We start from the raw sequence: 23337 nt of genomic DNA on the forward strand, positions 1-23337 counted from the left end.
GCTGTAAAGACTCATTTCTCAGCAGCCCAGCTCAGCTCTCCTCCCCTCGGCCCCCTGCCTCTGCAGCGTTGTGATGAGTTAGTGCCAGCGCTGCCCCTGCCTCTCGGGCTGGCCGCACACCTACTCTACCTGGCCCAGCAAAGGACCGAGCCACCTAAGACAGGCCAGAGCCCCAGCCAGAGTGGCCTGCCCCACTGAGGACGGGGCTGCTGTCCACTGAAAGCAGAAGCGGAGCTGGGCAAAGATCAATTGCCCCCTCTGCCAAAGTTCCTGCTAGCCCAGCCCTGGTCTCCCCCCCATGCACAAGGCAGCTGCCCAGGAGAGAGCTGGAGGCAGAGACGGGCCGGGGTATAGGGGCAGTCGAAGTTAAGGTGGTAAAGCCCCATTAGAGGTAGGCCTTCTAGGCTCCCAAGTGTTACAACAGACTCCCTGCAGCCCATTCTGCCCCAATGGGCAGCCCCACCTCCTCTCCTGGCCTCCCCCTCCCCCCCCAGCCCTCAGTGTTAGGGGCTCTTGGGCCTGCCCTGGGGCAGCTGCCCTCCCATCCCAAGCAGCTCAGCTTTTGGCCCTGCTCCCTCCCAGCCAGCTGGGATCTCCTGCCCCTCTGGGCACTGGCCAGGGCCCCGTGGGGCTGGCTGAGCCCCAGTGGCTGGCAGTGCGGTGGGCTTGGGGGCTACGGGAACTCAGCAGAGCAGCTGCTAGGTGAGGGACACCGTCCAGTCCCACCAGGCCTCCCAGCACCTACACTGTTGGGCACCCCACAGGCCCAGCATGGGTCAGGAGGGAGAACGGGCAGTTACAGCCTCTCAGGCACGTCTTCACTACCCGCCGGATCGGCGGGTAGCAATCGGTCTATCGGGGATCGACTTATCGCGTCTAGTGAAGACGCGATAAAATCGATCCCTGATGGCTCTACCGTCGACTCCGGAAATCCACCGCGGCAAGAGGCGGTAGCGGAGTCGACGGCAGCGCGGCACCGGTCGACTTGCCGCCGTCCTCACAGCCAGGTAAGTCGACCTAAAATACGCCACTTCAGCTACGCTATTCACGTAGCTGAAGTTGCGTATCTTAGGTCGACCCCCCGCTGTAGTGTAGACCTAGCCACAGGCAGGTCTGAGCAGGAGCCATTAACTACACACATACACACACCCTCCCCTCACTCTTCCCTACTGCTCCATTACATTACAATAAGCTCTCCCAAGGGTAAATGCCTGCAAGCAGCAGGGGAACTATATCAAACCCCCATACGAGCAGCTCAGACTAAAAGTACACCCCAATGCCACAAAGCCAGTCGAGGACCAGATGAGCGGCCCCATGGCAAAACAGCAGACTCAAGGAGGTGTCAGCAGCAAAAAGGCATCCTTTACGTCAAATCATAGTGAGGCTAATAGGAACAAGCAAAATGTTAAGTGTGAAAGTGTAGCTAGGCTGGCCAAAAATTGAGCCACAGCTTGCTAAAGAAGCAAAAAATAACAGCACACATTTTTTTGAAGTACATCAGAAGCAGGAAGCCTGCAAAACAGTCAGGAGATGACACAGGTGCTAAAGGAGAACTCAAGGAAGACAAGGCCATTGCAGAGAAGCTAAATGAATTATTTGCATCGGCCTGCACTGCAGAGGATGTGGGGGAGATCGCTCCATCCTGCCCCGAAAGCTAGCCTTTTGGGGGGGAAATCTGAAGTACTGTCCCAAATTGATGTGTCAGTAGAAAAGGCTTTGGAACAAATTGATAAATTAAACAGTAATACGTCCCCAGGACTGGATCTTATTCACCCAAGAGTTCTGAAGGAACTCAAATATGAAATTGCACAACTACTAACTCTGGTATTGCGTAAATCAGCCTCTGTAGCAGATGCCTGGAAGATAGTTAATGTAATACCGATTTTTAAAAAGGGTTACAGAAGGAATCCTGGCAATTACTGGCCAGTAAGCCTAACTTCAGTATCGGGTAAATTGGTTGAATTTGTGGTAAAGAATAGAATGATCAGATACATAGATGAACACTGTATGTTGGGGTAGAGTCAACACAGCTTTTGTAAAGGGAAATCATGCCTCAGCAATCTATTATAATTCTTTGAGGGTGTCAACAAACACGTGGACAAGGGTGATCCAATGGCTGTAGTGTACTTGGCTTTTCAGAAAATCTTTGACAAGGTCCCTTCACCAAAGGCTCCTAAGCAAACCAAGCAGTGATGGGATAAGAGGGAAGGTCTGCTCATGGATCAGTAACTGGTTAAAAGACATGAAACAAAGGGTAGGAATAAATGGACAATTACAGAATGAGGAGAGGTAAATAGCAGGGTCCCCTGGGGATCTGTATTGGAACCAGTGCTGTTCAACGTATTCATAAATGATCTGAAAAAGAAAGTGAACGGTGAGGCGGCAAAATCTGCGGATGATACAAAATTATTTGAGATAGTTACGTCCAAAGCAGACCGTGCAGAGTTACAAAGATATCTCACAAAACTGGGTAGCGACTGGGCAACAAAATGGCAGATGAACTTCAATGTTGCCAAGTGCAAAGTAATGCACACTGGAAAAAAATAATTCCAACTAGACATACAAAATGATGGGGTCTAAATTAGCTGTTACCATTCAAAAATGATCTTGGAGTCATTGTGGACAATTCTCGGAAAACATCTGCTCAATGCACAGCAGTGGTCAAAAAGGCTAACAATGTTAGGAACCATTAGGAAAAGGATAGATATTAAGACCAAAAATATCATAATTACTATATAAATCCATGGTATACCCACAAATCTCAGAGATGATATGGTTGAACTGGAAAAAGTTCAGAGAAGGTCAACAAAGATGATGGAGGGTCTGGAACAGCTTCCGTAGGAGGAAAGACTAAAAAGTCGAGGGCTGTTCTGCTTAGAAAAGAGACGACTAAGAGGGGATATGATAGAGGGCTAGAAAATGAATGATGTGGAGAAAGTGAATAGAAAAATGTTATTTACCCTTTCCTACAATACAAGAACCAGGGGTCACCCAATTAAATTAATAGGCAATAGGCTTAAAACAAACAAAAGGAAGCACTTCTTCAGACAATGCATAGTCAACCTGTGGAATTCATTGCCAGGGGATGTTGTGAAGGCCAAGTGTATAACTAGGTTAAAAAAAGAATTAAATAAGTTCCTGGAGAATAGGTCCATCAATGGCTATTAGCCAAGAGAGTCAGGGACACATCCCCACGCTCTGGATGTCCCTAAACCTCTGACTGCCAGAAGCTGGGACTGGACAACAGGGGATGGCTCACTGGATAATTGCCCTTTTCTATTCAGTCCCTCTGAAGCATCTGGCCCTGGCCACTGTTGACTGACAGGATACTGGGATAGATGGACCATGGCCTGACCCACTATGGCAGCTCTTTAGGTTCCTATTCCTTGTGTCTGAGCCCCCTGGCAACATGGGTGACCCTGTGCCCACTGGCAGGGCCCTGGCTGGCTGGCTGCAGGTCTGGGAAGGGCTGCTCTCTGGGGCAAGGACAAGTGGGGCCCCAGCCCTGCAGTGGTCAGCGCTCTGGCCTGCTGCTCCAGGGAGCCAGGCTTGGCTCACGCTGAGAGCCCGGGATTGCTGAGCTGGGCCCAGTACCAGCCCAGGGGGCTGGAGCTCAGAACAAGCGGGGCTGGGCCCTGCAGCTGCTGCCAGCTACAAAGCCACCTCTCGCACTACTGCTGTCACCTGCCTGACCACAGCTTCCTGTTACCCTTGTCAGCCGGGTGAGACGTGCACCCCCAGGAGACACCCACACAGGCCATGTAGCATGTGATACACGCCACCCGCCGCCGCCCTCCCCTACCCCCCCCCCCCCCAGACACACACACGGCAGGGTGGGGAAGCCACACCAGAGCGAGACTCACAGCCCCTGCGGGGCAACTGAGAATGTGCTGAGCAGAAACCGCTCCCCTCCCCCGACACAAACGGCCTTGCAACTGCCTGCGAGGGGCACGGGACCCAACAATGCACCAGCCCGACCTGCACCCATCGCCTGAGGACAGGGGGGTAAGGCACCCCACACACTCACACAGCCTGCCTAACTCCCCACCCAGTGCCAACCCACAGCTCCCTGCACCCAACTCTGACCTCTCCCCTCAGCCCTGCCTAATGCCGCCCACCTCCCCCCCCCCCCCCCGTGCCAACCAAAGTTCCCTGTAAGCTGCATGGCCACAAAGCAGCCTATTTAGCACAACGCAGGCGCTCAGGGAACCCCCACTGGGACCTGCCATGGCTGGGGAAGGGGCACCTCTCCCCCGGCCCCAACTCAGCCCCGGACTGGGGGAGGGGCGGTCCGAACCTGCAACGGCTGGGGCGCCCCTCCTGCAGCCCCAGCTCAGCCCCGGACCCAGCCCTGGCCCAGACCTGCCGTGCCTGGGGCACCCCTTCCCCGGCCCCTACTCAGACCCGGACCTGCTGTGGCCAGGGAGGGGCTCCCCTTGCTCGGCCTGAACCCAACGCCCGGCCTGAACCTGCCACGGCCCAGGGAGGGGCGCCTCTCCCCGCTAGCCCAGGTCCTGCTGTGGGGGAGAGAGAGCGGGGCGGAGTCCTCTCTCCCCGCCATAGCCCCAGAGCACCCTCCTGCACCTGAAACACCTCATCCCCGGCCCCACCCCAGAGCCCTCACCCCCCCAACCCTCTGCCCCAGCCCTGAGCTCCCTCCCACACTCAGAACCCCTCGGCCCCACCCCCACCACATGAATTTTGTTATGTGCACCAATATGGAGGTGATGTTTTAGGTAAAATATAAAACAGATTTATTTACTACAGAAAGATAGATTTAAGTGATTATAAGTAGCAGGCATAGAGATTAAAGTTGGATACATGAGAAATAAAAAATCTCGCAGTCTAAATTCTACAGACTAAACAAGATTTGAATCAAGCAGTTTCTCACCCCACTGGATGTTTCAGGCAGTTTACAGTTTTTATTATACAGGGGGAATTTGCTTCCCAGCCTGGGACCAATCTCCCCCATTCAAAGACTTTGCTTTCCAAACAAGCTTCCAGGTGTTGAGATGGGGGAGGAGAGAGGCCAAGTGGTGATGTCATCGACCCTCACTTAGGGTACTTCTTCACTTACATCCGGGTCCGGATGTAAGCAATCGGTTTTCTGAGTTCGATTTATCGCGTCTGGTTAAGACGCGATAAATCGATCCCGGATCGATCCCGGAAGTGCCCCGGATCGATCCCGGAAGTGCTCGCCTTCGACGCTGGTACTCCAGCTCGGCGAGCGGAGTACGCAGCATCGACGGGCGAGCCTTCCTGCCGCGTCTGGACCGCGGTAACTTCGGACTAAGGTACTTCGAATTCAGCTACGTTATTAACGTAGCTGAATTTGCGTACCTTAGTCCGAAGTGGGGGGGTTAGTGTAGACCAGCCCTTAGACTTTCTCTCCAGGTGCTAGAAAAATCCTGGCTGCGACATTGGGGTTAGGCAGCCCCCATTGCGTACATGCCCTCTCTGAGGAGGCTCTGGGAGAGTGGCTTCTTCTTGATGGGCCATTAACTCCTGTCTGGCTGGTCCTGATTTAAATCTGTCTCACTAGGTGCTGCTTTGATACCACTGAAAGACTGGCTGTGGGCATGTCCCGCTTACCACATATTTCAGTACCAAACATATAGCAATACTTCATAACTTCACATGCCATGACAGTACAGACAATCCAACCGAATAGCAATGTTCAATGGATCAAGACTTTATAAATGATACCTCACAAGGCGTACTTTGTAAAAAACATATCACAATCACATCACAGTAGTGAATATGGGGGTCCAGGGTGCTACTTTGAGATACAAAGTGTCACACCTCCTCCTACTGCAAGAGTGTTAATCCCTAAAGCAGAGACAGTGTGGCCACGGTCCTCTTTAGGTTTTGACAATATAATGCCCAAGTGTTGCTAAACATTGTAGTATTACCCACATGAGCGCTTGCAAAGTTCTGTGTACCTTCTAATACTTTGTGGATCTGTCCAGTGATCTCTGGGTTGCTTGAAAGCATCTATTTGTATCTTTGCAGCATTGTTAGCCCTTTTGCTTCTCCCATTGGTGTTAGCTCAATGTAGATATTAATGTGTTCTATAGCATAGATATTTTGGCATTTAGCTATTAAGGGGGGGGGGAGGGATAGCTCAGTGGTTTGAGCATTGGCCTGCTAAACCCAGGGTTGTGAATTCAATCCTTGAGAGGACCATTTGGGGATTTAGTGTGGGATTGGTCCTGCTTTGAGCAGGGGGTTGGACTAGATGACCTTCTGAGATCCCTTCCAACTCTGATATTCTATTATAAAGATAAGGTGGTGTGTCTCAGTTTCCCCTTCCATATAGCAGAACAGGTTTATTATGGTTTCTCTGCTGTGACAAGCTCCAAGTCTGTTTACAGGTATGAGCTGAAAAGCAGCATTGCTACAGAGCTTCTTAAGACATGGTTTGATCTTACCACTCCAAGCATGTTCAAAAGCTTTCCCCCAAAATCATGCATATTGCACCTTTTCATCAGGCTTAACATCAGCCCCAAATTCTTCATCACAAGGTTTACCATTAGCATCACAAATTTTATCAGGAGGTTTAAGAGTAGCATCAAACCCTTTACCGCAGATGGGTGTTTACAAATAGCTTTGTCATACCATGTCCTCTATTTAGACAGGCTGGTTTGTTCAACACCCATTGTGTCTTTCAACTCCTTCCTGAACCTTAGCATGTGTTCAGTTACTGGCTTTTCTTTCCCTTCAGTGTTCCCTTCAGTATGGGTTCTCAATCCATATCTTTGGGGCTTTGGTACTCCACAGTCTGGTGAGGTAAGGATGTAAGGAGATTCTGCATTTTGGCTGGTCCTGTGTGGAGCTGTCTCCCACCCCAGTATGTCCATATGCAAGAAATCTATCTCCCCTTTTGGGAGCTTCCCCACCCCCCTTTTTTAGAGGTTCATGATTTGTGTCTCTAGGTTACAAGTGCTTGCTCTTTAGTCAGACACACCTTTTTCCAGCAGCTCTCCGTCAGCTGCTTTGTGTGTCTTACCAGCCTCTCTTCTCCGCCAGCTGAGTGATTTGCATGCTCACAGACAACCATTGCCTGGAAGCTTCCTGGACTCAGCTTCTTGGCTGTTACAGGTATGGGAGCTGCATCTTGACTTGACTTTTCACAATCATATAAAGATGGGGATAGCTCAGTGGTTTGAGCCTTGGCCTGCTAAACCTAGTGTTGTGAGTTCAATCCTTGAGGGGGCCACTTAGGGATCTGGGGCAAAATCAGTACTTGGTCCTGCTAGTGAAGGCAGGGGGCTGCACTTGATGACCTTTCAGGGTCCCTTCCAGTTCTAGGAGATAGGTATATCTCCATATATTTATATTATTATTATTATGGGTGTCCTAAAAAACTGAGACCTGGATTGAAGTACCTCCATCACCCCTTTCCCTGAGAAATTAGCTATGTGACTGCTACCCTCCAAAAGGTCAGTTACACAGTCCCCTCTTTGAACCTAAGTTACAGGTGGCATGCCTGGGTGCACAGATGCTGAATCAGCCACTCAGTCCTGGGCATCCTCTCCCAAGTGACCAGTGAGATATCCATGTGCTCCCACTCTTCTTTCCACATTTTCCTTCTCTGGGGTCCCCTCTAGGACACATCTCTCTAAGCTCTCTAGAGAAAAAAACTATCCCTTGTTTAGCTACAAAGGGCTCACAGCTAATGGCTGGAATAGTTTTCTCATAGAGGAATCATAGAATATCAGGGTTGGAAGGGACCTCAGGAGGTCATCTAGACCAATCCCCAGACAGATTTTTACCCCAGTTCCCTAAATGGCCCCCTCAAAGATTGAGCTCACAACCCTGGGTTTAGCAGGCCAATGCTCAAACCACTGACCTATCCCTCCCCAGGGCATACCACCCGTCTCTCTTCCTGAAGAGGTGCTGCCTTCAGCTGTGGTGCAGGAGCTGGTCTCAATCCCCCCCTCCCTCCACACCTGGAATCATATTACTTCCCTTTGCTGCAGAGGAATCAATGAGATTTTCTCTCTTTCCTTCAGCAGTTTCTGGGACTTTACCCTTTCCCTCTGGGGTCCCAGCAAAATAATCATAGATTTCATAGAATATCAGGACTGGAAGGGACCTCAGGAGGTCATCTAGTCCAACCCCCTGCTCAAAGCAGGACCAATCCCCAAACAGATTTTTGCCCCAGATCCCTAAATGACCCCCCTCGAGGATTGAACTCTCAACCCTGGGTTTAGCAGGCCAATATGCAAACCACTTCTTGCTGCAGGCTACAACAATCTGAGCTATATGGAAAAAATCATTCCCAATAAACATGTCAATGGGGATATCATCCACTACTCCCACCTTTAATTCACTTTCTAACCCATCAGTTTCACTGTGCAATATGGCCAAAGGCACAAGAATCTGGAAACCTCCTACTAATAAAAGCTCTGCTATCTGTCCTGGCAATGTGTTACATTCTACTTAACTGCAGAAATCTCTGCACCTGTATCTTCCCATCCTAAATTTTCCCTGCCATTAATTTTGACAACCTTTATGAGTTCCATGTCTACTTCTTCAGAGGCCAATCCCACAAAATCAATATAAGAAGTGTCAGGTGCCTCAGAGGATCCTGTGCTGAGGACAGCAGCATTAACATGGGCTACTTGTTGCCTTCTTCCTCCCAGCACAGGGCATTTATTTCTCAGGTGATCAGTGGAATTACTATGATAGCACCTTTTGGGCTCTTCTATTTTCACAGGAGGTTTGGGGTGGTGAGTGCCCAGCCTCCCTCTTTCTTCCCAGGGGCAAAATGGGATTCTCCTTTCCCACCAAGGTTTAACCCCCACCACCCCCTTCTGTGACTTTCTCTCAATAGATGCCTGGGTCTGCTCAAAGCCATCAGGTAGAGATGCCTTCTTATCTACAGTTTTTACATTTTTATCCCATAGATACTGTTTTACATAGGGTGACCAGATGAGAGGAAGAAAATATCGGGACACTGGGGGGTGGGAAGGGGGGGGAGCAAAAAAAAAAAAAAAAAACCCCGAGTACTGCCAGGGGAGCAAAAAAAAAAAGAGTGATGCCAGCAGGACAAATTGATTGCGTCTAGTCACCCTAGTTTTACATCATCTTTATATATGCTTAGGAAATGCTCCTGAACAACAAGGTCAAACATTTGTTCAAAACTTTTCTCCCTCATCCATTTTCCCATTAGATCTTTCATCCTGTTTACATATTCCCCATTACTCAGATCAGCATTTCTCTTAAGATTTCTAAATGTCACCCTATCTGTTTCAGTGGTAATCTGAAATCATTTCAAAACAGTTTTTTTTTTAATTTACAGTAACCTAAAGCATCCTGAATTGGCATTTCATTGGAGAATAGTAAGAACTTTACCAGTTAACTTTGCAATCAGGGAGGAGACTTTGTCATCAGGAATCACATAAGCTGCACACAGCCTCTCAAAAGTAGTAAAATATTCTGTGATATCACCCATCTCCTTATGTGAAGGACATAATTCTCCTGTTTGTGGATTTTTGGAGAGCTGGGAATCAGTGGGGTGAGATGGTTCTGGTTTTGCTTTTCTAGCAAGTCCAGTTGGTGTTTTCAACCTCTCTCCTTCCTCAGGGTCCTTGGTTTTCAGCTCTAGAGTCACTTGATGTGCTGTCTCCTCTCTGGCAGCCTTCCCCCCCCCCCCCTCCTTTATCTCTGGTTCTTTCATTTTCAACGGATGCTGTTTCTCTCTTTTTCTGCTACCTGCAGTCTGTACAGCTCTTACCTGGCAAGTGTGTCACTCACTCATTCTTATGCCTTTCTGCTCCTATTTCCCTTTCCCAAAATATGCAAACACAAAATAATAAACTTGTAATTCTTTCTTGACTGCATTGAGGCAGCCCACTTAAAGTCTTACTTAAAATCTCTACACCAGTGTAAGAATTGCAAATCTTGGTCAAAACAAGCCGTGCATTTCATCCTGCTCATTGTGCCACTGAGACAGGATTCCTGGGGTACAACCTGGAACTTTGGGACCTCTGTGCCCCCTTAACTCTATAACCTGAGCTGTTTCTCACAAGGCTATGCCAGTGACAAGCAGCAAACCCCTCCAGCTACTGGGATCACTCAGCCAACAGCACGTGGAGACCTACATCCAGCTAAATTGCATGAATGCTCTCTAAGTCACTCATGAATTGTACAAATCACCCTAGCCCCCAGCTTGCACCCCAGAAATATAGCATCTTACACAGCTCAAGACTTCCGTGGACAGTGCAAGCCCATTAATTAGTTTGCCACTCCAACAAAGGATAATGGATATGCACCAGCCCTTGTTAACCTGAGATTTCCCCAGCACTTCAACCGAAAACACAGTTTTAGGAAAAAATCTAAAACAGATTTATTTACTACAGAAAGATAAGATTTAAGTGATTATAAGAAGCAGGCATAGAAATCAAAGTTAGTTATGTAAGAAATAAAAAAAACCTCAATCTAAATTCTACTGACTAAGCAAGATTTGAATCAAGCAGTTTCACACCCCACTGGATGTTTCAGGCAGTTTACAGTTCTTATTACACTGGGGGAATTTGCTTCCCAGCCTGGGACCAATCTCCCCGGTTCAAAGACTTTGCTTTCCAAATGATCTTCCAGGTGCTGACATGTGGAAGGAGAGAGGCCAAGTGGTGATGCCATCAACCCTCAGGGGCTAGAAAGATCCTTGCTGTGACATGGAGGTTAGACAGCCCCCATCGCATATGTGCCCTCTCTGAGAGTGAATTCTTGACAGGACCAGCCAGACATGTCTTGGTGGCCTGATGGAAATCGGTCTTGTCAGTTGCTCCTTTGTTACCACTGAAAGGCTGACTGTGCACATGTCCCACTTACCACATATTTCAGTACCAAACATATAGCAATACTTCATAACTTCACATGCCATGACAGTACAGATAATCCAACCGAATGGCAATGTTCAATGGAACAATGATACCTCGCAAGGTGTACTTTGCACAAAACATATCACAATCATATCCCAGTGGTGAAGATGGGGTCCAGGGTGCTGTGTTACAGCAGCACAAAGCTATTGTGTTGAGCATGGGGAAGGGGTATCCATGCAGTGCCAAGGTCCCCGGCATGCCCACAAGCCTGGCACAGCTGCAGGCAGTCATTAACCTCATCCCCTTTCCCTCCTCCCCCAGCACTCCGCTATCCGTTCCCCACGGGGGCTGCTCTCTGCAGGGCTGGCACTCCTGATGCTTCCGGGAGCCGCGCTGGGCTCAGACTCCAATCCAGACAACAACTCCGTGGCTGTGGTCTTCCTGGTCTTCCTGCTCCTGCTGCTGCTCCTGGTACTGGCCCTGGCCTGGCGCAAGCTGAGCCATGATTCAGACGGCAGGTATCACCCACGCCACCTGTGCCAGCCACACCGCCTGCTGGCAGCCCTGGCCAGGCGCTGGCGTGAGCTGCAAGGGCAGGTGCCCCCTGAGAGGCACTGGCAAGGCAAGGAGGAGGATGAGGATGAGGACGAGGAGGAGGAGGAGGAGGAGGAGACCCTTCAGCGGGATGAGGAGGAAGGTGGAGGAGGGCAGGAGCAGCAGAGCGAGGAGGAGGGCACTGCCGTGCCAGAGGGGACCCTGCCCCACGATGCCCCTGAGGGAGCCCTGGAAGAGGGAGGGGAGGCAGAGGGTGCCAGCGCCGGGGGCCTGCTCAGTGACCTGCACTCCTTCTCCGGGACGGCTGCCTGGGAGGACAGCGCTGCGGAGGGAGGCAGCCGCCAGCATGTCACTGCCCTCTAGGGGAGCTGAGGGAAGGACACAGACTACAGGGGGGAATGCAGCCCCCCACTTGCTCACTGGGGAGCAACTGCAGGTGAACAACTGCTCCCAGCCCCCCTGCAAGAAGCTGGGATGAACTGCTCCCCACCCCCTACCCCTCCCTGCAGAGCTCTCTACCCCTCGCCATGGGGCTGCAATGGGGCCCCCTGCACCCTACCTCTCCCCCCCCACACACCAGGAGAGCCAGCCCAAGCAAAGCAGGGAGCGCCCCCTTCCCCCCAGACTCTGCATTGACTCTAGCATTCCTCCTCCCCCACCCCCACTGCCTGCACCAGGATATGGGGTGTGACACCGTGGCATGAGGGTGTGGCTCCACTCCCACTGGGGAGCTGCTGATTAGCCCACAGGCACCGCTACAGGCACCAATAAAGGGGCAGCATTGCTCATAACCTGTCACACTCTGCAGCTTCATTTACCCCAGAGGGGAATGCTGGGGGTGGGGCTGCATAGGAAGGGCAGAACCCACTGTGAACCACACCCCTGGAAGAAGGGGAAGGGAGGGTGACCCCAGCCTTCTGGCCTTAAGGAAGGCTCTCCAGGCTCTCCTGCCCTACAACATGATGGGAGCAGAGTATGAGGCTTCCCCATTGGGCAATTCCCCCAACTGGCTGCCCACCAGCTGGAGTGACACCCCTCCCCCAAACACCATGGAGCAGCTGGCAAGGGGGTGGTGGCAAACTACCTCCCCTCCCCCAGCAACAAGAAGGGAGGGCCACAGCACAGCCATATCCAGGCTTTAATTGGCACAGACCCAGCCGCAGAGAGGGGCTGTCTGCCCCCCCACACGTCACAAGGTGACATGGAGTACAGCAGACAAGCCAGCAACCCTCCCACCCAGAGGAGACAAAGCGTAGTCACTTCCCCAATACTCAGTACCCCCACTGTCCCCCCCACACCATGCCTCTCCAGGCTCTGCCCCCCTGACCCCTGGGGCTGAGGCCCCCCCCCCCCCACCACATACCCTGCACGATGCCCTTCTTCACACAGGCCCCCCAGACATGCTCTGCTCCCTCCCCAGCACACACTGACACCCCCCGACAACACCACTGCCACGCTCTACCCCCCACGCTCTGCTCTCCTTTAGCGCTGACACACACACACACACCCCACCCTGCGCAGCCCCTCGAACCCGAAACATGATTTGTAGCAATAAAAACAGAGCACCAAGGAAGGGTTAAAAGCCCCGTGGGTGGGAGCTGCAGCCCGGGGGCCCAGCACCCCTGCCCTCCCCAGCTGGGGCTGCCCCACCCGCTGGAATTGCAGCCCTGACAAAGCATCTCCTCCTGAGTCCATCCAGGCTGGGGGCCCCGACACCCCCCAGCCCCACTCAGCTGTCAGGGGGCTATGTCCACCCCATGGGTCACCGACAGGCTGGGCACCTCCACAGGGAGCTTCCCGCCGACCCAAGCTGAGTCTCCTGCCCAGGCAGGGGCACCATGCCTGCCTCAAGCTACCTTGCCACCCGGCCCCGGCCCCCCTTCTGCTTCTTGGTGCCCGTCGGCGTCTTGATGGGCAGGGGGGCCGTGCCCTCTGGTGGGGGCGGCAGCAGCGGCAGCCCTAGCTCCATGGGCTCCACCGCCAGGCTGGGTTTGAAGGCCTCGAAGGGAGAGAACTTCAACGGGCTGAAAGCAAGAAGGAAACTGGGAGTGAGACCCTGCAATCAACAGCCCGAGGCCTTGGCACTCAACTTCCCCAAGCCCCAATACACAGCCCCCATCCCAACCCCTCCACGGGAACCCTGTTAACAACCCCACGCCTTGGCACTGCCTCCCTGCCCACCTAGCTCCACAGCTCCACATGGCAACACCATACAGAGAGAGGAGTATCTACTGTTGGGAAATCCCAGGAAGGGATTTCCAAGAGCCACTGCCCCCTAGAGAGGAAAGGCCTCATATCCCACTCCCCATCCCCCTGAGGCAACCAATTCCCCCAGCCTGGTGCCGGATCGGAGCCAGTGCCCCCTAGAGGGGAAAGGAGCCCTGCCTGTTGGTCACCTCCTTTGGAGGTGCCCCTAGCCGTACCTGACGGGCGTTCTGGGGCTGCTGTTGAGGCGGCGAGGGGAGCGCACCTTTGGCTGGAAGGAGAAGCCCTCCTTAATGCTCTCCAGTACCGATGGGGCCACATAGGTGAAGCCCTGCAGAGAGCACAGAGGTCAGAGCAGCAGGGATGCCACAGTGCAAGCTCCACCCCCTCCCAGGTGTCAGAGGGCCCCCTGCTGGGGAGGGTGGGGCTGGGCAGTGCTAGCTCCACCCCCTCCCAGCTGTGACAGCACCCCCTGCTGGGAGTCCTTACCAGGAAGGCCTGGTTGGCACTCTCACTAATGGAGACGTCGTCAGGGCTGTCCACGGGGGTCTGACGAGTGAAGCGGGTGTCGAACTGGCTGACGTCATCATCCGATTGCTGCAAGGCAGAAGGGAGGGGGACAAAGAGGGGTCGGCCCAGAACAGGAGGGGCAGCCTGGCATCAGCGCCATCCACCAGCAGGGGAGGATGGCAACCAGGCTTGCCACATAAAGGATCTGGCTTCCCATTTGCCATCCAGGCTTTCCTCCCCCAGGGGAGGAAACCTGGGAAGCCCTTCACAGCTGTCTTGGACATCTGGGTCCCATTCTCCAACACTGTCTCAGTCTCCCTCCCCCAATACCGGGAGGGCTGGGATGCAAGGAGCCCTAGGTGCGAGTGCTCTGCACTGCCACCCGGGGGAGGGTGCTGAGAGCTGCGAGGCCCCCTAGGGGTGAGACATCTAGTGCCATGTGGGAGAGAGCAAGGCAGGCCTGTTCTGAGCTCAGCCCAGGCTGGGCTGGGCAAGGCAAGCAGGGAGCAATGGGCTGGCTCTCTCCTGTCACTGGGGGGTGGCTGGGGGCAGGGCAGTACCAGGCAGGGTCTGAAGGGTGGGTCCAGCTTGCGTGCCAGCAGTTCATCCCAGTTGACTTGGCGGAAAAACGGCTGCTTCTGTAGGGACAGACACACAGGCAGGAGGTCAGAAGCCCAGCAGATGCCCCCTCCTCCCCCTTGCCCAGCATGGGTACCTGCCCAGCTCAGGCTGGTGCCCTCCCCTGGGCTCCCCATGCAGACGCCCTGTGGTGCGAGGAGTCCTGGGCCCAGGAAGGCCATGGCAAGGCTGGGCACGAGCCTGTGCCCATGTGGAGAGGAGGCTCCGCCACCTGCCCAGAGCCATGGCACATGGAAGGGAGCCACCTCCTGCCACTGACTCCGGTGTGCCCATGGGTGCAGCTAGGGGAGAAAATCCCCCCTTCAGAGCGCTGCATACTGCCCCTCCCCTCCCACCTACCTACCTGCACATCAGCTGCATCGCCCGTCCCGCCCCCAATCCTCTGGCTGGGGTTTCTCTTGAGGAACTGAAAAGAGAGAACGGAATCAGGGGGCCCTCAGGAAACACAGCCTGGCGGACATGGGACGTGGGGGGTTCCCCCTCTGCCCCCATTCTGATTCCACATCTAGTGGCAGCTATTTTGGTGAGACCCACACAAAAGCCCTGATCCAAGATCACACCCTGCTGGTTCTGGGGCTGATGGGTCAGCAGCTTTGAAGAGCGAAAGTGAAGGAGATGGCAACAGTGTCAGACAGGGTCAGGTGCTGGTAACCTACTGGGGGGAGTGGCACCTCCTCGCACAGGTCAGGAGCGTGAGGCAGTATCCTAGTTGGGGCGGCGGGGGGAGGGCATGCAAGCAGTACCTTCTTGAGTAGATCCCGGGCGTCGGGGGTCAGGTAAGGCGGCAGCACCAGCTTCCCCTTGAGGATCTTGTCGATGGTTTTCTTCCGGTTCTCAGCCGTGAAGGGCGGCTACAAAGGAAGCACAGAGGGGGTTGAGCACGGGGGCGGGGCAAGGTGTGAGCACCAGCAAAAGGGGGCCATGCTAGGGGAGAGGCATGGCTCAGCATCGGGGGGAGGGGCACAAGGGGTGCTGAACCTGGCGCAGAACAAGGGTCTGGGCTGGGGCAGAGGGTGCAGAGTTAGGGATCGCGCTGGGGTGAGGGAAGGTGCCGTTTGATGCAAAGGCTCATGGGACAGAGCGACAGCCAGGCCCAGAACTGTACCTGGGGAAAGGGGAAACACTCGGCCTGTGGCTCCGGCCCCCCCACCCCCACGTTAACAGCACGAGCAGGACTTGCCGATCCAGTGAGCATGTCGTACATCAAGGCCCCGAGGCTCCACCAGTCCACGGCCCGGTTGTGTCCGCTCCGCATCAGGATCTCTGGAGCCCTAGGGGCGGCACAGACACCCTGAGCTGCTGGGCCAGCCACTGACCACCCCAAGGCCCCCCAGGGGAACAGCGTGAGGGGAGAGGGGATGTCTCTGGGGCCAGGTCGCACGGGGGAGCAGTGTGAGGGGAGGTGAGTGTCTCTGGGGCCAGGTCCCACAGGCAAGCAGTGCGAGGGGAGGTGGGTGTCTCTGGGGCACCTACATGTACTCAATGGTCCCACAGAAGGTGTGAGTGACGGCTCCCTCATGGATCGACTCCTTGCACAGTCCGAAGTCCGTCAGCTTGATGTGCCCTGAGGGAGACAAGACCCCATGGGTCAGACCTCCCCAGCCAGGGCTCTCTGCAACCCGCATCGAACCCTGCTGCCCCCGGGCTCCATACCTTGGCTGTTCAACATGATGTTTTCCGGCTTCAGGTCCCGGTAGATGATGCCGTTGCAGTGCAGGTGGCCCAGGGCCAGCGTGATCTCGCTTAGATAGAAGCTGCGGCACAAGCAGGAACGAAGCAGTCAGTACCACTCTGACACCCGCAGCTCGTGGGGGCCCTGCTCCCTGAAGTGCCAGCCATGCAGCTCCCCAGTGGGAGCAGCAGCTGACATGCCCGATCAAACCAGGGGGATGGCTCCCACCATGCCAGAGAACTGGGCACTGCCCAGGGGATCCAGTCAGGCCCTGGGAAATGCTGTGGGCACCCCCATGGCACAAGAACCTCTTCACCACTCACAGACCAGTACGGCCCCCCCTCTCCCAGGCTGGCTGGGCCCCGGCTGGCATTCCCTCTGCCTTCCTGCGCCCTCCCTCCTGCTTAGCTCTGCACCTGTGCAGCCCAGTTCCTCCCCCCTGTACCTGCCTCCCCTTGCTGGGACCCCTGCTCCACCCAGCCCACCACTACCTCCTCCCAGCCCTTGCTTGTCTCCACCTGAAGGAGACTGGCTGCCATTCGAACCAGTGGCGACCGAAACTGTGTAACCAAGGACTGTGGTGTTGACCATGGAGTCAGCAGGTCACGGTGAGCCCTGGGCTGCTCCTGGCAGTGTGCACAACGTGGGACGCTGAGCTGTGCCAGTTATGTATTCCAACCTGCCCCCATTCCCTGCTGCACACAAGCCCCTGCCTCCCTCAGGTCCTGGCGCCAGCGGGTTGGCTCTGCCTTGGTGCTCTGGCACAGGGGCACCGTCTGGCTTTAAACACAGTTTTGCACTCGACAACAGCTCAGTGATCCCTCTGAAGAGCCCCACTCTGTGGTGTGTTTGCACAATGGGAGCAGGTCCTTTCCACACAGACTTTGGTCAACACAGCAAGGGCGGGACGGGTACTGGGCTGGAGATTGGGAGCCTACAAAAACAATCACAACACAGCCGGAGCACTGGCTGGGCGGGGCTGGGGGGGCAGTGTGCTCCCAGCTACTCAAGTCACTGACCATGCTGTATCCTCCAGAAAAATGCCCTCACGCTCCAGCTGCATGAAGAGCTCTCCACCTGCAGACCCAAAACAAAGAGGTACCTGAGCTCCCCACACAGGTCCTGGCTCCTGCCCCACATACCCCCCTCCTACCCACCCAGAGAGGTCATGAGGATAGAGAGGGGGCAGCTCTGGCCAGATTGCAGGCCGACAGCACTATACAGTCTCTGACAACACTGTTCTCACATAGGTCACTCACATGCAGCCTGGTCTCTCCCGCAGCCCTTGCCAGGGCCGAACCCTCCCAAGCCACCCCCAGCCTCAGCCCTGCCCCGTACCACTCAAGCACTCGAGGATGAGGTAGAGCTTGCCACCCGTCTGGAAGGCGTAGATCAGGTCCACGATGAAGGGGTGTTTGATGGCCTCCAGGATGTTCCTCTCGGCCTTGGTGTGAGCCGTGTCCTTGGCGTTGCAGGCGATTTTGGCCTGGGGGGAGACAGACAGAGAGAGGGGCATTAGGGTGCCAGTAGGGGGCACCTCCAAGCTCAGCAGCAGGAAGGGCTGGCCAGCTAGTTACCTTCTTCAGGACTTTCATGGCAAAGATCTTCCCGGCATTGGTCCCCTGCACCTTCCGCACCTGGAACACCTGCGAGGGAAGAGAGGGGTCTTTAGGGCAGGCGGTTGTACATAAGAACAGCCATACTGGGTCAGACCAAAGGTCCATCTAGCCCAGTATCCTGTCTACCGACAGTGGCCAATGCCAGGTGCCCCAGAGGGAGTGAACCTAACAGGTAATGATCAAGTGATCTCTCTCCTCCCCTCCATCTCCCTCTGACAAACAGAGGCTAGGGACACCATTCCTTACCCATCCTGGCTAATAGCCATTAATGGACTTAACCTCCATGAATTTATCCAGTTCTCTTTTAAACGCTGTTATAGTCCTAGCCTTCACAACCTCCTTAGACAAGGAGTTCCACAAGTTGACTGTGCGCTGTGTGAAGAAGAACTTCCTTTTATTTGTTTTAAACCTGCTGCCTATTAATTTCATTTGGTGACCCCTAGTTCTTGTATTATGGGAATAAGTAACTTTTCCTTATCTACTTTCTCCACATCACTCATAATTTTATATACCTCTATCATATCCCCCCTTAGTCTCCTCTTTTCCAAGCTGAAAAGTCCTAGCCTCTTTAATCTCTCCTCATATGGGACCCGTTCCAAATCCCTAATCATTTTAGTTGCCCTTCTCTGAACCTTTTCTAGTACCAGTTTATCTTTTTTGAGATGAGGCGACCACATCTGTACGTAGTATTCAAGATGTGGGCGTACCATCAATTTATATAAGGGCAATAATATATTCTCCGTCTTATTCTCTATCCCCTTTTTAATGATTCCTAACATCCTGTTTGCTTTTTTGACTGCCTCTGCACACTGCGTGGACATCTTCAGAGAACTATCCACAATGACTCCAAGATCTTTTTCCTGATTTGTTGTAGCTAAATTAGCCCCCATCATATTGTATGTATAGTTGGGGTTATTTTTTCCAATGTGCATTACCTTTCATTTATCCACATTAAATTTCATTTGCCATTTTGTTGCCCAATCACTTAGTTTTGTGAGAGCTTTTTGAAGTTCTTCACAGTCTGCTTTGGTCTTAACTATCTTGAGCAGTTTAGTATGATCTGCAAACTTTGCCACCTCACTTTTTACCCCTTTCTCCAGATCATTTATGAATAAGTTGAATAGGATTGGTCCTAGGACTGACCATTGGGGAACACCATTAGTTACCCCTCTCCATTCTGAGAATTTACCATTAATTCCTATCCTTTGTTCCCTGTCTTTTAACCAGTTCTCAATCCATGAAAGGACCTTCCCTTTTATCCCATGACAACTTAATTTACATAAGAGCCTTTGGTGAGGGACCTTGTCAAAGGCTTTCTGGAAATCTAAGTACACTATGTCCACTGGATCCCCCTTGTCCACATGTTTGCTGACCCCTCCAAAGAACTCTAATAGGTTAGTAAGACACGATTTCCCTTTAGAGAAACCATGTTGACTTTTGCCCAACATTTTATGTTTTTCTATGTGTCTGACAATTTTATTCTTTACTATTGTTTTGCCTGGTACCGATGTTAGACTTACTGGTCTGTAATTGCCGGGATCACCTCTAGAGCCCTTTTTAAATATTGGCGTTACATTAGCTAACTTCCAGTCATTGGGTACAGAAGCCGATTTAAAGGACAGGTTACAAACCTTAGTTAATAGTTCCGCAATTTCACATTTGAGTTCTTTCAGAACTCTTGGGTGAATGCCATCTGGTCCCGGTGATTTGTTAATGTTAAGTTCATCAATTAATTCCAAAACCTCCTCTAGTGACACTTCAATCTGTGACAGTTCATCAGATTTGTCACCTACAAAAACCGGCTCAGGTTTGGGAAACTCCCTAACATCCTCAGCTGTGAAGACTGAAGCAAAGAACTCATTTAGTTTCTCCGCAATGACTTTATCATCTTTAAGCGCTCCTTTTCTATCTCTATCATCCAGGGGCCCCACTGGTTGTGTAGCAGGCTTCCTGCTACTGATGTACTTAAAAAACATTTTGTTATTACCTTTTGAATTTTTGGCTAGCCGTTCTTCAAACTCCTCTTTGGCTTTTCTTATTACATTTTTACACTTAATTTGGCAGTGTTTATACTCCTTTCTATTTTCCTCACTAGGATTTGACTTCCACTTTTTAAAGGAAGTCTTTTTATCTCTCACTGCTTCTTTTACATGGTTGTTAAGCCACGGTGGCTCTTTTTTAGTTCTTTTACTGGGTTTCTTAATTTGGGGTATACATTTAAGTTAGGCCTCTATTACAGTGTCTTTAAAAAGTGCCCATGCAGCTTGCAGGGATTTCACTTTAGTCACTGTACCTTTTAATTTCTGTTTAACTAACCCCTTCATTTTTGCATAGTTCCCCTTTTTGAAATTAAATGCCACAGTGTTGGGCTGTTGAGATGTTCTTCCCACCACAGGGATGTTAAATGTTATTATATTATGGTCACTATTTCTAAGCGGTCCTGTTATTATTACCTCTTGGACCAGCTCCTGCGCTCCACTTAGGACTAAATCTAGAGTTGCCTCTCCCCTTGTGGGTTCCCGTACCAGCTGCTCCAAGAAGCAGTCATTTAAAGTATCGAGAAATTTTGTCTCTGCATTTCGTCCAGTGCCAGATACCCAGTGCCATGCCAACAGCAGGTAGGCAGCTTCCTCCAGCAACTCAGGGGACCATCTGGGAGGAGATGCCCCGATGGAAACAACATGACAGGATTCAGAAATGCAGCCACAGGGCCTCATGGGAGTTGTAGCTCAGTGGCCTTATGCAGCCCCTCTATAAGCCAAGCTCCCCAACCACACTTAATTTCCCATGATGCACTGGAGCCATGCGAGAGCCACTTGGCGCTGCCTGTCCTCCACAAGAACTGAGTTCATGGTGCATCCTGGGATAGGTAGTCCAGCTAAGGACCCAGGTCCACAGAGGAGATCAGGGCCAGGAGGCATCTGAACTACACTATCCATGTGGCACCACAATGGCATGTCAGAATTGACATTTCTGACCAGTTCTCTCCACCAGACAAGTTGCCCGCAATATAGAGCCCTAGAGCAGACTCTGGCAAGGGTCCCAGCACCCAATCTCTCCCTCCCTCCCACCCTCCTCATTCTCATCCATAGAGGTTTCTGGCTAGCAGGGGTCCAGGAGAGAAATAGGGGTGAGTCAGTCCCACAGTGGCATCCCCCAGTAGAGAGAGATGGGGTAGTAGGGACATGTGAGGCACACACCCTTGCTCCCTGCAGCTGGCCCCATCAGTCCCATGCGTCTGGCCCTTCCCTACCTTGCCGTAGCCACCCTTGCCTAGGATGCGCAGCAGCTCGAAACAGTGGGGCCCGATGCGCTCAGGGCCATTGTTGACGCTGCTCTCTGAGATCTCGATCTCCTCATAGTGCCCCACCGGCCTGAAGGAGACGGGAAGAGACGTGAGCAGGGAGCACATGCTGGAGACGCCATAGAGAACAGGGAGGAAGAGCCGCCCAGGGAGAGGGAATACTGGGCCAGTGAACAGCTGGGGGAAAGCCCCTGGGAATAGGGCAGGTTCTGGCTCCTGAGTGCCCGCTCCCTCCACCCAGGGAGGCTGGTACGATTCATCAGCTCCCCAAAGAAAGAATGACATTTGTCCAAAGCCCCTGCACCCACCCAGCCCCTTCCCTGGGCTACTTACTCCAGGCCATTCCCCCGCAGCTCCAAATCCATCTCCTAGGACAGAGATGGGGAAATCAGACAAGCACACACTGACAACCCCCACAAGGACAAGGGGTCACAGGGGTTAGGGGCAGTCTGCCAAGGGCACAGGGGCTAGTGGCACCAGAACTAGGATCAGGCACTTGGAGTCTAAGGGGGCAGCAGGACTAGGAGCAGGCAGCCAGGGGTTGGGCATGGGGCAGAGAGATGAGGTATGTACCAGGGCTAGGAGCAGACTGCCAGAGAGTGCCAATGGGGTGGGCGGCACCAGTTTTCAGGTCTGGCTGCTGGGAGGTGCCAGGTTTACGGTCAGGCTGTGGCACAGCAAGAGGACAGGGAGATGACAGCCTCCCAGGGGCAGGGTGAGGCGCTGGTTTCGCTGGGGTGTTATTAGTCACAGGTAACAAGGATGCTCCGTGATCGGGGCGCAGTCACCTTCCAAGGACACTGCTCATCACACTGTCCAGAGTCACAGACTGTGGGGAGGTGGGACAAGACGCAGGGGGCCGAGTCGCTCGCGCCCCTTCCTTGGGGGCGGGAGGGGGGGGCGGCAGTGGAAGAAAATCACATGCTACCCGGACACTGGGGGCAAATGCAGAGGGAGATCTTGGGGGGGGGGGGCAGAGGAGCACAGAAGCCCAGGGGGAGGGGGCAGGTGCAGGGGAGCTGGGGACTCTGTAGGGGTAGCAGGGTTGAGAGGCAGATTAGGGTGCCTGGGGGCATATGGGGGAGCTGAGAAGCAGGTTGGAGGGCCCAGAGGTTCAGGCAGAGGATACATGAGGGCCCTGAAGGGCAGGTGGGTGGCCCCTGGGGACCAGGTTGGGGGGCCAGGCAGGGAATAGATAGGGAACCTTGGGAGCAGGTTGGAGGGACCGGGGGGGGAGAGGGGGGCAGGGGACCAAGCTGGTGGGCTGAGGAGCAGGTTGAGGGCCCCAGGGATTGAGGTAGGGGATAGATAGGGGCCCTGGAGGGCAGGTGGGAGACCCCAGTGGACCAGTTTGTGGGGCCAGGCAGGGGATAGATGGGAGACGTGGGGGGAAAATAGGGGGCCCCGGGAGACCAGGTTGTGGGGCCAGGCACGGGTGAGATGGGGGACCTGGTTGTGGGGCTAGGAAAGGGATAGATGGGGGACCTGGAGGCAGGTGGGGGGCCCTGAGGGACCAGGTTGGAGCCCAGGCAGGGGATAGATGGGGGACCTGGGGGCAGGTGGGGGTCCCGGTCCGTAGCTCTGTCCACCCCCCGCTCTCACCGCCCCCAGCTCGGGCTCGTCCCCGTCGCTCCCCTCCTCGGTCTCCAGGTCGATGTCGAACACCCCGGCCATGGCGGCGGTGGCAGCGGCGGCCCCGGGTTCCCCCGGCCGGGCCCCGCCCCCTCCTTCCCAGTGTACGTCACAGCCCCGCGCCCGCCACCGTCCCGGGCCCCCGAGCGCCGTGTGATGACGTCTCCAAGGCTTCTGGGAACTGTAGTCCTGGTTCGCTGAGGGACTCGAAAAGGGAAGAGACTCAACCGCGGGGGCCTCTGGGAAACATGACCCCGGGGTCGGAGTATATGTAGCTGTGTGCTTATGCCCACTCCCCTCCCGCCCACGGACCGTGCTCCCCTTCCCCAGACCTGCCCCTCCTCCTCCCCCGTGAGTCTCTTCCCGCAGGGG

At 53.8% G+C, this 23337-nt stretch overlaps 2 protein-coding genes across 2 annotated transcripts; one reads left to right on the forward strand and one right to left on the reverse strand.

The window, feature by feature from the left end:
- Positions 1 to 9090: 9090 nt before the first annotated feature.
- PTPRCAP (protein tyrosine phosphatase receptor type C associated protein) lies at positions 9091 to 12173 on the forward strand. Its single transcript, XM_065403109.1, has one exon. The coding sequence runs from the start codon at positions 11205 to 11207 to the stop codon at positions 11745 to 11747; it is 543 nt and encodes a 180-aa protein (XP_065259181.1). The 5' UTR covers positions 9091 to 11204; the 3' UTR covers positions 11748 to 12173.
- Positions 12174 to 13236: 1063 nt separating this feature from the next.
- RPS6KB2 (ribosomal protein S6 kinase B2) lies at positions 13237 to 23007 on the reverse strand. The gene is made up of 15 exons (XM_065402959.1): positions 22936 to 23007; positions 21667 to 21701; positions 21283 to 21403; positions 17988 to 18056; positions 17749 to 17896; positions 17430 to 17487; positions 16392 to 16492; positions 16212 to 16302; positions 15919 to 16009; positions 15482 to 15589; positions 15082 to 15144; positions 14660 to 14737; positions 14079 to 14186; positions 13808 to 13920; positions 13237 to 13408 (listed from the first exon to the last, which is right to left on the reverse strand). Exons 1-15 carry the CDS (start codon positions 23005 to 23007, stop codon positions 13237 to 13239), a joined length of 1428 nt encoding a protein of 475 aa, XP_065259031.1.
- Between the last annotated feature and the right edge of the window lie 330 nt (positions 23008 to 23337).

This window comes from Emys orbicularis, chromosome 4 (genome assembly GCF_028017835.1).
Source record: "Emys orbicularis isolate rEmyOrb1 chromosome 4, rEmyOrb1.hap1, whole genome shotgun sequence".
Classification (NCBI taxonomy): Eukaryota; Metazoa; Chordata; order Testudines; family Emydidae; genus Emys; species Emys orbicularis.